This window comes from Dreissena polymorpha, chromosome 2, assembly GCF_020536995.1.
Source record: "Dreissena polymorpha isolate Duluth1 chromosome 2, UMN_Dpol_1.0, whole genome shotgun sequence".
In the NCBI taxonomy this organism is placed as follows: Eukaryota; Metazoa; Mollusca; class Bivalvia; order Myida; family Dreissenidae; genus Dreissena; species Dreissena polymorpha.
Window position 1 is genome coordinate 90,922,975 of NC_068356.1, and position 19,392 is coordinate 90,942,366.

The window sequence follows — 19,392 nt, forward strand, 5'->3', positions numbered from 1 at the left end:
TTGTGTTTGGCGATCAGCTTTATCTTGTCAGTCGTTGTACATTTAGTATACAGTATATAATTTGAGTTTTTAGATTCAAGATACACCAACCACTTGTTTGTATGATTAAAGAAATGGTGTTCCCTGAATGACATAACTATAAAATATTAAAAGTGAACTATTTAACAAAGCTTAAATACTAGAATAATTGTATTTTTGCTTTTAATTGGAATTATTGTCTATATCATTGTTCGCTTTCCGTTTTTATAAACAAGACTATTTTTATGGTTTTATATTACCACCACGTCTAAAAGACGTCGTGGGGAAGTTGCGCAAGTGTTTCAAGTTATGGACGCGGAACCGAGACAGAGGGCCGTTCGCGCGGAACCCGTAGTGACGGCACCGGAAATTGACCCAGAGGAATCGTCCGAGCCGGGAACAAGCGAGCAAGAAATCGAGAAAGGTTTGTTGAATATGTACGCACATGTACCTTTACAGACAAGGCAAAAAATCTGGAAAGGGGATATTGATTTGAGGTCCCTTTTGCCTAAATTCCGAGAATCAACCCAACAAAAAGTCCAAATAAGAAACGACGAGATAATTGTCTCTGATTCCGGCGTTATTTAAAATATTGAACGCATTGAAGTTTGGTCAGACGCCTTCTTGATATACATTGCTATATTTTTGTCGAGGCACGGAAACAAACATTTAGAACTTATTCAGTACATGAATAACATTCGTTCGGCAGCGTCCCGTTTCGCCGGTTGAGCCAACTACGATAATCAATTGAGATTGAAAATCGCACAAAATCCAAGCAGTCGTTGGGATATAATCGACCCTGAATTGTGGGTGCTACCTATGCATTCAATTTCACCTATGGCCACTGTCGAGGCTAAGCCATGTTTCGCATATAATAATAAAGGTTTCTGCTCTTATACCAATTGCTCATTCGCCCACACATGCCTAAAATGTGGCTTCCGGCATCCATCTATGCATTGCTCCTCTCAAGCGCCTCACGGTATCCAACGACCGGTGAGACCCACGTTAATGCAACAACCATTGCGTTTCCGGCCTCGTGGTTCATATGCTCTACACATTATCAGATCCTTTGATCCAGCTCAGCGATCCGTGTAACCTAGAAAGTATATAGGAGCTCGGCCGAACGCCTATTAATATTCAAAAGTTGGCCTTACAATTGGCTGAATATCCCAACCAACCTGATGCGGTTTATATTTTAAACGGGTTCAGTAATGGATTTTTGTTACATTATGAAGGACCCCGATTACCAATTAATTCTACAAACCTTGTATCAGCCCGCGTACACAGGGATGTTTTACATGAAAAGTTAACTAGTTAAAAACGCACAGGTCTATTAATTGGGCTTTTGAAGTACCGCCTATTTAAAAGTTACGTAAAAATCCTGTTGGTCTTGTTCCAAAGTCATCTGGCGGTTGGAGACTAATCACAAATTTATCCTTTCCATCTGGCGCAAGTGTAAATGACTTCATTAAGCCGGCTTTCAGCAGTGTAAAGTACGCAAAATTTGACAGTGCCATAGATAAAGTGCGTAATTTGGGTAACGGTGCCTTCATGGCCAAGGCGGACATTGCATCGGCGTTTGATTTATGTCCAGTGCGACCATCGGATTTTGATATTTTAGGTATAAAAACTGATACGGGTTATTGGATTCAGAAATCTCTTCTAAAGCCTGCACCATTAACATTGAACATCTCCTTGACGATTTTCTTATGGTAGGGAAAACAAAGCACGAGTGTTTCCTCATAATAAAAAAAATCAAATTAATAATGCGCGGTTTAAACATACCTTTAAATACAGAAAAATGTATCGGCCCCGAACAAGTAATAATTTACCTCGGCTTAGAAATTGACGCGCGTAATCAGTTAATTCGAATCCCAAAAGATAAGATTGAAAAGTCTCTTCAATCATTAGATTTACTTCTAAACACTAAGAAAATGAAACTGCGATCGCTACAGTCGATAGTGGGGCTACTTACCTTTATCGCCCGTGCTATTCCTGCCGGGCATTCAACAGAAGATTCTATGATGCGCTGTCACATGCAAAAAAGGCACACCTTCGTATTCGTATTTCCAACGGTTTAAAGGATGACGTTCGAATTTAGATACGATTCCTTCGCGAGCTTATTCAATAATAATGGCACGTGCTTATTCAATAAAGCCGATTGGCTCCATTTTGACGTCATGGAACTCTTTACCGACGCGAGTGGAAATAAAGACTTGGGATGCGGCTGTTACTTTCTAGGCGAATGGGCCTTTTTCCCGTGGCCAGTCACATTTGGTATTGCGCAAATTAAAAACGTTACATTTTTGGAATAAGTACCAATAATTTTATCTCTACATCTATGGGGTGCAAAACTAAGAAATAAAAAGATTAATATCAGGTCGGATAACAAGGCTCTAGTTGAGATAATAAATTAAAAAACGCCGTTCCCGGGTTTCTACTGCAACCGAAACTTAATCCAAGAATAACAGATAAGATCATAGTCTTAATAAGAAAATCAAACAAATGCGGTTATAATGGTGAATATGTGGTATATGGTTGGTTGATGTTGCACTAATTGTGCTTATGTATTTTCAAAATTATGGTGTTGATTCGATCGCCCAAATTGGCTTATGGTGAAAAGCCCGGTGATCATTTTTGGCTATAAGTAAATATTAAATAAATATCAAGTTCTTGGTAGATAACGCCGTTCCCGGGTCTCTACCGGAACCGAACTTAATCCCGGAAGAACATTGTGGTGGTTATCTATTTAATGATAGATGGTTGGTTGATGGTGCACTAAATGTGCCTATTCATTTTCAAAATTATTGTGTTGAAACGATCGCCCATATTGGCTTATGGTGAAAAGCCCGGTGATTATTTTTGGCTATAAGTAAATATTAAATAAATATCAAGTTCTTGGTAGATAACGCCGTTCTCAGGTCTCTACCGGAACCGGGACTTAATCCCGGAAGAACATTGTGGTGGTTATATATATATTTGTTACATGTTTGGCTGATGGTGCACTAAATGTGCTTATTCATTTACAAAGTATATTGCTCATGGTACAAATGTTTGGTGATCAATTTAGGCTATGCATAAAATTAAATACAAGTTCTTTTATGTATCTACTAGAACCGCAAACTTATCTTGGAAGAACCAAGTTGGTTATATAAAGGTATACTGTTGGCTGGCACAGGTAAACGTTTAAGGTTTTGAGCATCTGATATTAACTCCATATTTATCGGGTATAAAAAGTCGCATAAGGACCGTCTTGATAGTTGGTTCATCGATAATAAGGGATGCTTATCATAGGGCAGTAGGCAGTGCAGTCGGTAGTGATCTGGGCTTAAAGGACACGGTGATCAACATCACCTGGGACTTTAAAGGCGGCATGCGTCTGGAAGACTTACAAGAATCCATTAATTCTATATTGCTATTTAATCAGCAACCTGAACTTTTGATCATCCATTGTGGTGGTAATGAGATCGGTCCCCGTTCAATACTAGATATCTATAATCATTAAGTCGGCATAGTAGGCTACCTTCAGCAGCTTCTTCCTGGTAATTTAAAGTCTCTTTTTTCTTGCACAATAAATGGAGCAGATTCATATTTGAAACGGCATACACTCATATAGTTTATATTTTAATATCAACGCAAGAACGCACGAAACATAAATAAAACAATACAATACATGGTGTATGCGTGTTTAGTACTTTATTTCAAGAACACAATGTAATGTATCTACATGTTTTATACGAATGGAAACTCAATAATCTAATATCCAGGCAATATTTGATTATATATTCATTTTGTCCACTTTTTCATGTTGGTTCTCAATTAAGTTTCTGAAAATTTAAATTGTGTTATCCCCGGAGATATAAATACATTGATTTATTTATCTTAATGTGTTTTTTTATTAAAACAATTCATACACTTGTTACGTGAAATGTCAATAGCGTGTATACACCAAATTTTGCACATTTTTTGTTTTCTTAAAATTTCGAGTGCCAAATGCTGCGTCGTTTTAGTTGTGTTTCGTTTTATTAGTAAAAATAATAAGTAAAATAATAATAACACACGATAAGCATTTCGTTTTCGGTACGTTAAAAGACGAATATTGTATTTGAACGTGGGTTCTGAAGATGCCTTAAGAAGAACCTTAATTATTTTAACAAAATATTTTATAATTAAAGAAGATCAAACAATATCATATACAGTTTTAATTGCATTTGATTATTACATTTAATTATATTGAAATATTATTTTTATTTTATTTTCAAACCATTAAATGAATAAAAAATAGCAATCTGGTTTAAGTCTAATATCTTCCTATTGCTTTACAACGTGATGCTGACTTATAAAGAAGTGATTGTATGTACATTGTATCATTTCGTCTCAGATGTCATGTGGAAGCATTGTCAGGAACAGTTTACAGAGGAAATTTCGATCTTGTCAAGCTGAAGTCAGAGCCAGCCTAAGTAACCTTCGACCTTGGAGCAACGGATCTAAGTATGATAAACTTGTCTGTCGACTTTTTCCATGCGCATGAAATAAAACTCATTTCAAGAATGTAATATTGTTTCGAGTATGAACGTTTTATCATATTAAATCATGGATCACATATTTTCATCTTTGATAAGTTGAGGTCAGGGAGTCGTTTATTTGTGAAGTGCTTGTTGTCCTAAAAATGGATTGTTTCTCATAAAAACAATGCTATAAGGCGTCAGTATGAAACTTAAAAAGGGATAATTGAATTCTTAAAAAACGTATTGGGTGAATTTATTACAGTTCGAGGTACAGTGAATTCGGATATAACTCAGATTGCTTTCGTGGATTTTAAAACGGGTTCGAGTTTTCCACATATGATAAGCCACCAGTGCCGAATTATGCAGATGCTAAGCAATTTGCTGGCATCTTTGTAAATGCTTATTGTTACATGTCTGTAAATGGTGGCAATGTGGATAGTGTCTCCATTACAACATATATTTCATGCTATTTAAGATTGCAATACCTTGACATTTTGTGGTGAATTGCAGCTGTATGCATGGATTGCCTTTGGACTTTGGATTCCCTTACGATTTAATGATTTATGTTTTATTATATCAATATAAAGAAAAATTGTATAATATATCAGTGTGTGTAACTGTCGCATTTAAACAGAAACTAGAACACCCCAAAATACATGTAATATACTCATTTATACTGAAATCCATCGCGTGATAATGAATGGGGGTAGGCATAATCAAAGTGTAATTTATTGAGATAGAAACAGTAAAACTTCCTGAATTCATGCATTATGTATAAAATATATTGTATTAAATTAATATGTACATTATATAGATTCATCTCACTAAATATGACATAAATCGTAATTAAAGCTTCTTGTCACTGAACGATTTGTTTTCGTGTTTGCCATTTATCCAGATTTTGGCACATATTATTGGAGATAAAAGTCACAATTCGTTTTCTATGACACTTTGTTCATGCTGTGTCTACTAGCACAATCCTTTTGAGTATGTTATATAGTTAAATTGTCTAAATAAATGTATATCCCATTTACAAAAACTAAACATTTTGGATATAGGGTCATTCCATGGACAACGCCAACCAAAGGCAAGGGGTACAGAGTTAATGGGCCGGTAGAAAGTTTTTAAATTTTGCAATAATTTGTGATATACAATTTACAAAATGGAAACAATAAGATTCTCGAAACGTACCCATTAGGCTCCCACTACCTTAATACTTTGCTGACAAAGCAACTTAAATTATACACTTGAATGGCAACAGATATTTAAAGTGATTGCACTTGAATGTGTTTGTTTTGGTATTCTGTGTGTTTGTCATGCTATGCTGTCAGGGCCGGATTAAGCTGTTTTGGGGCCCAAGGCTGCACATGTTACGGGGCCCCCTTTCCTCTGGTCCCCTTATATTAATTGAAAATCATACTTGATACTGCAAATACAAAGATCAGAAAACTTGCATTTGTACACAGTTAACAGTTACATTATATATATATAGCAAAAAAATTATACAATGCCTAACTGCTTTATGAACTGAACTTAACATTCATGTTACATGTAACAGTTCCAGCCTATAAGTCTCTTCCATGATACTTCAGCTTGGCGGAGTCATTGATCAGCTATTTGACGTCTAGTTCTCGGAGGGCTTTACATTCAATAGACATGGCCCTAATGCTGTCAACTTTTCCTGACTAATAGTGTTTCAAAGACAGTTTTTACGTGTGTTTTCTTGACTCATAGTGTTCCAATGATAATTTTTTTACGCTTGCTTTCCTGACTTATAGTGTTTCAAAGATAGCTTTACGCGTGCTTTCCTGTCTCATAGTGTTCCAAAGATTTATTTTTTGCGCATTATAGCGTTCAAAATGACCTCTCACATTGACAGTTATTAACTTGAATTATTAAGTATATTCGTTCAGCGATGGCAACGTTGGAAAAGTTGTCTGTAGTTGACCTCCATCTTACGTCAGCAGTTCACTCAAGTGGGTGATGGTTCTGTCTTGGTCCGCTTCTAAGGTGGCTTTGAACTGAAAGAACTCGTCAACAAAGACGCCTCAATGTCTTCTTGATAAGACTTGATAAGATGCGTTGCACATTTCCGTAGATCATCCAAGGTGAGAGACTCAAACTCTTTGATGAAAGCAAACAGTTTGTGACGACCAGAATAAGCGCTCAACCGCGTGCGAAGTTCAACAGAGAGTCAATCAACTATGCTGTAGAATGTGTGGCGAAAAAGCGATAGAAATATTATAAAAAATATTTCTATTTAACCTGTTATTCGTGTATGTGATGCGAGTTGTAAAATATTCAGAAACAGCGAGATATCGTTGTGACTCGTGTCAGTAATCCGATAGTCAGTGAAATATCCTATCGGTTAGTGAGGTATTTTGTCCGTAGACTTATCGAGGAATGGTGCGTGAACAAAATTGTGCAGGTTATAAACATAGGTTACATTGAACTTGAAAACCATGACACGGTATTAGCAACATAAGGAAGCCAGTGAGTTGCTCCGCTACTATTGTATATACATTAGAGGCCCGATAACACAAAGAAGCAATGCTATTGTACATATTGTAGAGGTGCATCCAGATCATCCATAGCATAGTTAATCAAAGCGAACTAAAAGGTCCAGATGTTGATATGACCAAACGGGCAAGTCGTATAATAAACAAAGAAACTAATTGTTCTGAATGAATATACAACACAGAAAGAAAATTGAAAGCATAGTCAATCAAATCGAACAAAACGGTTACAATTGTATATACATCGGGACATGGTAAAACCACACAGCAAATCTTCTACTATCCCGATACAGAGTCGTTTAATGGCGTAATAAAGAAAGATATTACATTGGGAAACTGGCCTGTCGTAAGGGGCCCCTTAAAAATCGGGGACCAAAGGCTGCAGCCTTGTTAGCCTAGTGATTAAACTGGCACTGTATGCTGTATGTTCTTAGAAATGTATGGTCGTTAGATTGTAACTGTTAAAGATTTAGATACTGGTCTTTGTACGAATATCAATAGGTCTTACGAGTAGAACAATAATATACCACAGGTAACGTCAGCATCAACAACATGCTATGGATTAGCTTTCGTAGAAGAATACTACAGTGGATATGTTTCGGTAAATTTGTGACATAATCCGTTTAGGTGTATTCGCAGTTACGTGGTAGATTCGTAAAACGTTTCGTTCTTAGTGACAAAAATGGCGAGCCGTGTTCATACCACACCGCTATTTAAGGAAATATTGTGCATAAAGTATTATCAGCAGTACTTTCTTTCATATGTACGATGTCCCCGCCTGAGGATATGAGGACATGCGCAAGCTATGATTTACGTATTCCACGGAGAATATGTTTGTGATCGATTGTGCAGAAATCATAGATTGACATTAAGTTTTGTAGTCGCGTATTTGGACATAAAATTCACTAATCTGCACGAAGCATCATACAGATTAAAAATTGTAAGAGTCAATATGCTTGCATTATGTTAAACTATTTATGTTTACTCAATACAGTTACAGTGTTACAGTTTTTAACCGATGATCGTTTATACGTCAGCAACACAATGGAGATATCAACATAACGTTTTGTTCGACGGCGCAAAAAGCAAATTGAAAATGAACGTTTTTTACACGTGGGGTATGCTAACTTATTTACTCCATCTATTGCTAAGGGGAGGCGGAAAACTACAACAGGCGAGGCATGGTCAGGGGTGATAACCCCAAAAAAGGGTTAGGGTAAGGACTAGGGTTAGGGGTCGGGTTAGGGTAGGACGTCTACGAAACAATATTAACCAGACGTGTTATTAAGTCATTAATTTTGATTTATTAGTTTACTATAAGAATAGGTTTCGGTGTACCATTTTCTGACGATACTAGCTTTTTCTGAAGGACAACAGACAATAGGGTATGTTTAAGTCAAGGACAATGATTCACTTCGTATCAGCAAGCAATGAAAAGATTTAAAGCAATATTATTTAGCCTTACTATGCATGTTTCGCAGATTTGTGAGAATGCAACTATAAAAACATATATTTTAGGTAATCAAGATAAACGAATTTCTTGTTATTGTAACAATTATGGCTCCGTTATTCGTAATAAGTATATCATTTATATTAGTGTATGTACAAACGCAAAAATATATTTAATACATTTGAACTTATTAATACTTATCAATTACAATATTCATACAGTTGAATATTGGATCTACTGAAGACAGATGGTATTGTTTCCGTTTTGCTGCATGTGTCGTCTGTCAACAAATGCTTTTGCAACTACTTAACCAATCTCTAAATTGTCGGGTTGAATTGTGGAGCAGACATGGCTAAGAGGAGACTTTACTTCAACGTTCAAGCCTTTTAAGTGCAATACACACTTTCCTTTTAAGGGGCCTTTTCACATATTATTTTGTTGTTTTGAAGTTTGTTATTAAATGCTTTATATCGATAAATATAAACTTTGGGTCTAAAAAGTTTCTGTAAAAAATCAAATATAAAAATTAAAAACAAAGTAACCCTTAACACACTAGAACCACTAGTGGGCTAGAACCACTGACTCCTGGAGTCCTGAAGTAAAAGTCTACCATTTAGAACACTCGGTTATTCGTACTCATACAATGAAAAATGTATTTTATACTTTATATAAACAATCCTCGTAGTTTCACAAAATATAACGAGAACGAAAGAACTCTCAAAATTATTCAATCGTTTCGCGTTGCAACGCTTTATAATTTTCAGGTTTTTATATCGTCAAAATATGCATATCATGGCTATTTTAGACCATGGTTAATATTCAGTATTACTGTTTCCTCACACATATCATAACTAAAACGAAACTTTGGGAAATCTATTTTCAATTTTGTCAATTTACCAAAACGTGAAAAGTCCCATTTAACTATTCTATTTAAATCTTTACTTTTACAGATAATCCAATATTTTTCCTAGATTACCGGACTGACTTTGTCCTGAAATAACATTTGCGGTAATGGAAATATTTTAGATTTATAGTGTTGTAGTGCAAACAAAGTATTGTGTTTAATTTCTTCTAGCTAATAGATGTATTTGTGAATAAGATGCTTAATGGAGTGCATCACAGTACGAACGCTCTGATAATTAAAATGATGAGCAACAATCGGCGTCATTAGAGAAACGTTATAACAGGACACTTGCCTCAGCACTAAGGATTCGCCCAATTTAGAGTTTAAATTTGAAATTTTGCCATTTGCATTTCCATATTTTGTTAGGACTCAAATCGTTATCTTTTGGTACATTTACATATTAGTATTTAAACACATTCAACAAAGTATTTGATTTCCGAAACAGTTTGCATGTTTAATATATCAATATGTAAACGTTATGACTAATACAATTTCCCATTTCAAAGTACTAATCGGAAGCAAAATAAAAATAGTAAGACCATTTTTATGTTAAACACATAACAAATCTAAACACTCCGTCAACTCTTATATGTTCACGAACCATACTCAGTAAACATGTGCATAGCTATGTTTGCTTGTTTCTGTAAGGAGGACGTCGTAGTGAACACTGTGTGTTTCAATTGATCATAGAGCAAATACCAGCACATTATGTACGACCTGATAAGATTGTTTATTTAATATATATACGGATAACGCGAGAGAATGTGATATTATCGAGTATCTATTAAATTTCATGTATTATCATTTATTGTTTGTTTCATTTGTTATCATTCAAAACATTAATCATTAGGAATAAAATGTATAAATAGCAGGGTTTCGTATTTTCCAGTTTGTTTTCGACCGCTGGGAGTGACGTGACTCAGTGTCACCAATATCATTCATAAGCGGCGATACAGGTCAACCTGTATTATTCTATCAGTGTGAACCAGTGTTATATATTATGGTCAGGCTTTGCAATGTAGTTATTTATTGCATTACTGTAAATTAGCACATACTTTGGGGAAAATATTAAAACATGATCTGATATCAGGACATTGACTTTCACACATCACAACATAATGATTAATCTGATATGGTTATGGCTGAAAAGTGTAAGTCCATGAATGTCGCAGTTATATATGGCGTTTTGAACCCAATTAGTTATTCAAAATCTACCAAACCAATCTAAATCAACCTTTAGTTGTAAGACAAATCGGGCAAGAAAATGTGAGTGCAGCATTTGATGGTGTCAAAAGAGAAGAAAGCAGGGAGATAACAATGTTGTTAAGACCTTAGAACATTTTTATTGTATAAAATGTCAACCGTTTGGTTTCTAATTTGTTTAGAAACTAATTAAAGCACGTACAAAAACTAGACCATATATAAGTGTGATCCATGGAAAACCTTGTCTGCCTCATGTTATCTATTGATATATCGGTTGTTTCATTAAAATAATGTGTGTTTAAATCATATGATATGTGCTTATTATATTATGCTGTGTGGTTACCGTATAATGCTGTGTATTTGTGATTGTATGCCGTGTGTGTGTGATGGTAAGCTTCGTGTTTGTGATGATATGATGTGTGTTTGTAATGATATGATGTGTGTTTGTGATGATAGTCTGTGTGTTTGTCATGGTATGCTGTGTATTTGTCATGGTATATTGTGTGTTTGTCACGGTTTGCTGTGGGTTTGTGATGGTATGCTGTGTGTTTCATTTAAATGATGTGGAATTAAATCAGTTGATATAATATTATGCTTATAATAATATGCTGTGTGTTTGCAATATTATGCGGTGTGCGTTTGTGATGGTATACTGTGTTTTGTGACGGTATCCTGTTTTTCTGTCATGGTATGTGGTGTGTGTGTAGTGATGATATGTTGCCTGTTTGTGATGGTTTGCTGTATGTGTCATTTAATGCTGAGTGTTTGTCATGGTATGTGGTGTGTTTGTGTTGATATTCTGTGTATTTGTCATGGTTAGCTGTGTATGTGTCATGGTATGCTGCTGTTTGTTTGCCATGCTACGCTATTTTTCATTATGGAGAATGCAAACAACACACTGTTAGACAATCTCGCAGTATAGTAAAACAAATGCACGGCATACCATGAGAAACACACAGCATAGCATGACAAACATACAGCATACCATGACAAACACATACAATGCCAAGACAAACACTCAGCCTCAAATGACACATACAGCAAACCATCACAAACACGCAGCATATCGTCACTAACACACAACATAATATCACAATTTATTCTCTGAAAACATAAATTCAAGTGCAACTACCCTCTGTATTGATCAATTGTTATTTATTTATTACATGCATGACCCTTATTAAGAGATGGCCAGTTGTTATCGGCATGGCGAATGGTTGTCGGAGAGCAATATGGGTATATCTATGATAATAAGCGGTGATCACAATCCTATTTGACCGGCGATTAAGATAAAATAAAGAAAGAAAGTCGTCCGATTATATATATGTAATTACTGCTGTCATAATTCAAATTTAATGTACCGGTATATATATATATATATATATATATATATATATATATATATATATATATATATATATATATATATATATATATATATATATATATATATATATATATATATATATATATATATATATATATATATATATATATATATATATATATACAAATATATATCTAATGTAATATTAGTAAATTTAAATGCAATATTAATTTCATTTTAAAGTTTTTGATCTGCTTTAATTGTAATAGGTTTTGTTCAAATAATGAAGTATTTTGTTGAAGCATCGTCCGAACCAACGTTTATTCAAATACAATATGCTTCTTATAATGCACTAACAACGGAATATTTACCGCGAGTTACTTATTATGTTTGCACATAACCCGCATTACACTAAAACGCCGAGGCATTTGACACTCGAAATTATCAGATGGCAAAAATGTGATGTATACACGTTACTGACATACCACGTAACAAGTGTATGAATTGTTTGAATTGAATAAGCATTTAGATGTATACATCAATTTTTGTATGTCTCTAGGGATAACACAATTTAAATTCTAATGTAATTGACAAACATCATGAAAAAGCCGCCAAAATAAATATCAAATCAAATATTGCCTGAATATTCAATTATTGTGTTTCTCTAAAATATATTAGTTTAACAATCAGTTTTTGTTTCCATGCATACTCCATGCATTGATCCATTGCATTCTGTTCTTGGAATGAAATACTAACCACGCATATTTTATTCTTTAATTTGTATTGTGCGTGTTTGCGTTGTAATTTAAATATATTGTGCATGCCATTCAAAATATAAAACTGCTCCATTAAGTGTGCAACAACAAAGACATTATTATTACGTCACACATGAAATGATTCTTACGGAAAGCCATTTGAGAAAAAGGTATTTATTAAGAGCAATAGTACACAAATAAAATATCGAAGATAAAGCGTCCCACACGCCATCATTTAACAAAAATAGTATATACTGCTATAGCAATTTATCGCAACTTATCGTTATAGGTTTTCCATTATGGCTTGCGGGAATGGGAATTGTTTAGAAAAACCATATCAAATCATGTTTCCTTGTTTTTTTTGCCCAGGTATGTGCTTATTTACATGAGTACAATATATGATAACATTGCAAAGCCTCACCGACCCGACCATAATATATTGCAATTGTTGGACTGATTAATAAAGCATGCTGGCCTGTAGTACCGCTTATGAATGATAGGCAAGGTCAGGTTGACAGTACATGTAAACACATACTTTACGTATTATCTGACATTTTCACAAGATAAGTATTGATGCAAAGCATCAAAGGGCGTCGGGAATTTCAGTGTAAAAGGCACTCAATGAAGTTACATGAAACGATTTTTTCCACTGTAAATATTAATATATTGGCCGAATATTTTAAACAAAATAGAAAAAGATACTGGTATAACCAATATCTATGACTTTGTGTTATAACCCCGAAATAACCATATCTATGATATTGTGTTATAACCCCCAAATAACCATTATCTATGATTTTGTGTTGTAACCCCCAAATATTTCATAGTTCATTTTATTTACATTGGTTTCCATTTTTTGTACTGGCATCCGTGTTCAGTTGTTATGAATGGAACAGAACTGTGTAGGTTTTAAAAAATCTGCTTCATCTTGTAAGCGTAATTTCATATTTTCTCAACTTCAAGAGGAGATGATTCTGAACTTATTCTTACGTTGCTCATTTACGATAGGGGTTGAGTACTCATTGATATGAAAACACTGTAAAAGTTTTAATGTGTTTACGAACCTCCCCCCCCCCCTCTCTCACATATATTTCATGGGCATAATAAAACATAAAAAAAGGTAACAATAAAACAGCATATGTAATTAAACTAAAATGTCTACATCAAAACAAAAAGTTATCATAGATCACAAATACAATTTGATTCTACTGGGGCTCGAACCTTGGGTCTCTCACATGTGAAGCGAGCGAGTAACCACTACACTACGGAACCGCTTACAAAATCACCTTCTAACTAAGATATTAATAAGTGACTGTAGTGTAACGGTTATCAATATTGCAATGAACCGTGTAATCGATGTCGTCTTGTAAAATTTAAGAAAATACGCGTTAACCAAAACTCGAACAGCAAAAGTCTGCGCTATTGTTAGAAAAAAACACAAAATAAATATATTTTGATTATGTTTTGTTTTTATACAAAACCAGAAAGTTTCATCGGTTCGCGTATTTGCCCAGTCCCTGTGATCTTTTATTATTGCCAAGTACCTGTGATCAGTTATTAATTAAAAGAATCAGCTTTGCATTATTGGCAAAAAATGTTGAAGCAAATGTAATATGCACAAATGCAGTACTTATTTTCACTAATTTACACAAAAAATCAACACTCTGCAAGATATTCTGACAACAAAAATATATAGGTATCCGTAAAATAACTTCTCCTCCCATAAGCGAAACAAAAACAACGTATTACATACTTGTCGCCGCACTTCAATGCGACGCCAATAAATTTAAAGTGAATTTGAAGGTTATAATGTTTTATCAATATGCATGTAAGTATAATAAAGGGATAAAACGACATTGGTGACACTGAGTCACGCCAATCCTAGCGGTCGGAAACAAACTGTACAACCCGAAAACCTGTATTAATACATGTTTAGTTGCACACTTTTATTCCGACGTATCATCATGTTAAAAGTATAGATTGCATAGCGTGGAGAACTTACAAAGTACGATGTGTTAAATTTTAGTACCAGGGGGTAAAACGTTGTTTTCGATATCTTATCATTTAATCAGTGCCCAATGTTTTGCTATGAATGGACACACGTTCAAGTAACTAGAACAAAAATGCCGATAAATGCATTTAAATAAATACTAGATGTTGTTACAGTCTCTCGCATTTTTTATTCTTAAATTGTTACGTGTAATATGTCAGAACAGTCTCCGCACTACAAAAACAACTGTAGACTAAACTTGCCCCTAATTTTATCTATCAATTGAACAATCTTATCAAGTCTTAAATAGTGTGCTTGTATTTGCTCTCCGATCAATTTCATCTTAATATTTTTTTAACTTTAAATCTGAGCATATTTTTAATACAACATCCTCTTTTAAGTTACAAAACAAGCAAACATGGCTATGCTCATGCTAACTGGGTATGTCCCATGTACATGTAAGAGTTGATTGCGTGTTTATAGTTAGATGTGCTACCTGTGTAACATAAGAATGGTCTTAATATTTTTATTTTGCTTTCTTTTAGTTTTTTGAACTAGGATATTGTATAAGTCTGAACATTTATATTGATATATTAAACATACAAACTGTTTCCATTTTTTTTGTTGAATATGTTTAAATACGAATATGTTAATGTACTGAAATATACATATTTTAATCCTAACGAACAATGAAAATGCAAATGGCAAAATTGTAACTCTTAGTTGGACGAATCCTTAGTGCTAAGACACGTGTTTTTTGTAATTTAGCTTCTCTAATGACGGCGCTTTTTGTTCACCATTTTTATTATACGAGTGGTCTTTCGTGGATACACTCCATTTAGCATCTTACAAATATATCTCTTAGCTAGGAGAAAGCAAACACAATAATCTGTTTGTACTTCAACACTATCAACCTTAAATATTTCCATTACCGCAAATGTAATTTCAGGAAAGTCAGTCCGGTCCTAAAGAGAAGATATTTGTTTATCTGTAAAAGTTAAGCAAGTTAAATATTATATTTAAAGGAAAGTGTGCGTTATACTGAACATTCTTTAACATTTTAGTAATGTCGTTTCTTAGACTATTTCTGCTCCGCAATCAAACCCGATAATTAAGGGATTATTAAGTTGTTGCAAAAGCAATTGCTGCAAAACGACATATGCAGCAAACCGTAAATCATACCATCTTATGTTAGTGGGTCACGTATTTAAGTGTATGAAAATTGTATTTGATAAATTTTATATGTTCAAATGCATTAAATATAGTGTTGCGTTTTTATAAACACTAATACAAGTGATATACATATTAAGAAAAGACGGAGCCATAAATGTAACCATTACAAGAAATTCGTTAATTTTAATTACTTGAAATATTTTTTTTTATAGTTGGGTTCACACAAGTTTTGGACCAATGCATAGTTAGAATATTGCTTAAATCTTTCAATTGCTTGCTCATACAAAATGAATCATTGTCCTTTACTTAACTATACCATATTGTCTCTTTTCCTTCTGAAAAGCTAGTATCGTAAAAAATGGTATACCGAACAAACATCTTAAAGTAAAGTTATCAATAAAAATGAATGAAATCATAACAGGTTTGGTTAATATTGTTTCGTACACGTCTTAACAATTTATCGAGTAGATGGAGATAATTTTACCGAAGTGAAAAAAAGACAATGTTCGATTTGCTTTTTTGCGCTGTCGAACAAAACTTTTGTTGCTTAAGTATTAACAATAATCGATACAACACTGTAACAATATAAATATGCTGAGTTTACATAAATAGTTTGACAAAATGCCCCCATATTTACTCTTAAACATTTGAATCTGTATTATGTTTTATGCTGATTTAATTTAGTGAATTTCATGTCCCGATACGCGACTACGGAACTGTATTTCAATCTATGATTTCTGCACAATAAAAACCACACACACTCTCAGCGGAATACATTATTCATAGCTTGCGCATAGCCTCTGGCGGGGTAATCGTAGATCGGAAAGATAGTGCTGCTAATAATAACGTTTCCCTTAGGCATAAAATCGCCTCAAATAGCGGCGTGGTATGAACCCGGGTCGTCATTATTGTCGCTGAGAACGAAACGTCTTAAAAATCTACCACGTAACTGGGATTACAACTAAACGAATTATGTCCGCGTATATCACTAATTTAATTTAACATATCTACTTAAGCCTTCTTCTACGTTAGCGTTTCATACGCGTGTTGATGTTGCTGACGTAACATGTGGTTCATTACTTTTGTACTGGTGCGATTTATTAATATGTTTGTGCAGAACATATTTTGGTCGCCGAAAAGCCTGTGTAAACTTCCGTTTGTATTCTAGGACAACATTTTACGCAGATGCATCCAAACCGATTTGTTCAGAGCATGTCGCATATGTATCTTTGACCCAAATATATTAAATTTTACTCCAATTTAACAAAAAAAGTGAACGGAATGCAAACGATTCAAAAATGCATGCCACTGTGTTCCAATACGGAATATCTATTCAAACCTGTATTGTCGACTTTCCGAAGATAACATGTGCACAAAAGCGTGACTCTGGTACCTGGCTGATAATGCGTTGTCATATCAATTTTCTTCCTATTCCTTACTCATATATAGAAAACATATTTAAATTCATAACACAAAAACCATAAAACATAACGTGTTAAATTGTGCATGCAAGCCAGACTTCAGCATAATAGGTAACATATAACATATCGTTTGAATACAGTGCAGAATACTATTTGCATTGAAATATAAATAGAACACATATATTTGTTTAAAAAAACTCAATATAAACAACACCGTTTAGAATAATAGTGTTTCAAAAACGACAACAGATGATTCAACTGAATCGAACCGGTTTAAATATCGTTGATTTACGTTGCATGGAAACATTCGCTTTGTATTCGTCATCACTCTGAATTAAGAAAAGCAGACAATTTTCTCCTATAAAAATAATGATATGGGGTAGTAGATCATGACTTGACACAAAGTTTTGGACCGAACTTTTTTGTAGTCGTTGTGAAATATGATTTTCAGAAGCGAAACAGTTTGGTTTGACAGGAAACTCATACTTTTATAACTACTTATAGTTGTTTAATTGTTTGGATATAGAAGCATGTTGGCATGTGGACATATTGGCATAGCAACCAGTTAATTCCATGTTAAGAACAAGCTTGACTTGTTACTGAAAATCAAATGAGCCACGCCATGCGTTTTTTGTTTTTAAATTTGCGACCAGCATAGCTTCAGACTAGAATTAGTATTTACACAGTCTAGTCACGAGGTACTCTGTTCGCGTGCGAAGCCATGAAACCGTGTTGTACTTTATAACGTGCAGCGTAGCTTCTAATCAGAAGGCTCGATTGCGCAGGCTAGAATAAAGCTTCGCTGGCCGCTTAATTGACAAGCCTCCGTTGTCTTTGACTCTGATAAAATATCGATAATGAAACGAAAATGCTCATTTGAAAAGCAGTATAATGTCTTTGTCTGAGAAGAATGTAATGCCGAGATGATATAGAACAGTATGTTACAAATTTATAACTTTAACTAATACTTTTGTATTAATATAACAATTCTTTTAAGTATAACTTTTAAAATAAATTGTGCATGCGTTGCAAATTACATAAGAACTTTATAATATTTTATTCTTGTCATGTATGCTGTAGTATTCATTTATTTCGAGGCACTGACATGTCACGCTTTTATATGCTATAGATATGGACGTAACATTCTGCCAAGTTGTATTCGTATGTCATCATATCTTTGTTTCATTCTATACCTAAATGTCCGCATGCTATTAGAAGGCCTCTCTCATGCTGGTGCTGCTAAGATTGTCTGTGCCTCTATTTTATTTGGTGACACAAGCATGCATTTTCAAAATTCAGTTTTTGTTATATAGTGCAGATGTAGTTCAAGAAATTCAAGAAAGTTTTAAGTCTCAACAGAATTCTCAAAGTGGTTAATACAAATTTAACAGATATACTGCGCTGCTCTTGAAAAAATACTTTAAAGCACTTACAATGAATATTTAAAACACGGGTGAACTAGGTACACATGCAATTTGTTGTTTGATTATGGTTAAATTAGACTCGAATACCTGTTTCTAAACTATAATGGACAATTACGATTATTAAATAAAAGTTCAACCATTTTGCATAAATACATTAAATTCAATACTTAATGATAAGCAATTTATGTGTTTCTGTTGTTTAAGGCATTGTCTTTTTTAAGGGTCAGGGCCGAACATTGAACAAAGTATTTTAATGATTTACTCTTTCCAATTACAAGCAATTGTTTGCATCATATGTTGTGACCATTTCAAGACAATTCATCGTTGCCGAGTGAAAAACAACACAACGCAAACCCAATATCTCCGGACAGACACAACCTTGAGATGCCTTGTTCGAAAATTTTATTAAATTCTGTGACAAATATGTAACAACATACAATTGAGGTTTCGTGTTACAATTTGTCTTTTGAGAAAGAATAATAACGGTAGACATGTCTGTATTTCTTAAGAACTTAACATTTAATACGCTGATAATATATTTCTATATTGAAATTTCATCGGTTAAACGCAATGAGAGTGAAGAAATACTAATGTACTATCATCGGGGTCAAAATAAAAGTTTTCATAAAAAGTGATATCCCATAGAGGTATTGCGAATTTCAATTTGAAAAACATACATCGGTTCATACATCAAATGCTATTT

General features: G+C 34.0%; 1 protein-coding gene across 1 annotated transcript in view; it reads left to right on the plus strand.

Annotated features, from left to right (window-relative positions):
- The first annotated feature begins 327 nt into the window (after positions 1-327).
- LOC127869898 (glutamate receptor ionotropic, NMDA 2B-like) overlaps positions 328-19,392 on the plus strand; it is a 147,405-nt gene continuing 128,340 nt past the window's right edge. Inside the window, exon 1 of the mRNA XM_052412556.1 lies at positions 328-442. Coding sequence (XP_052268516.1) covers positions 328-442 — 115 coding nt within the window. The remainder of the gene's footprint in view (positions 443-19,392) is intronic.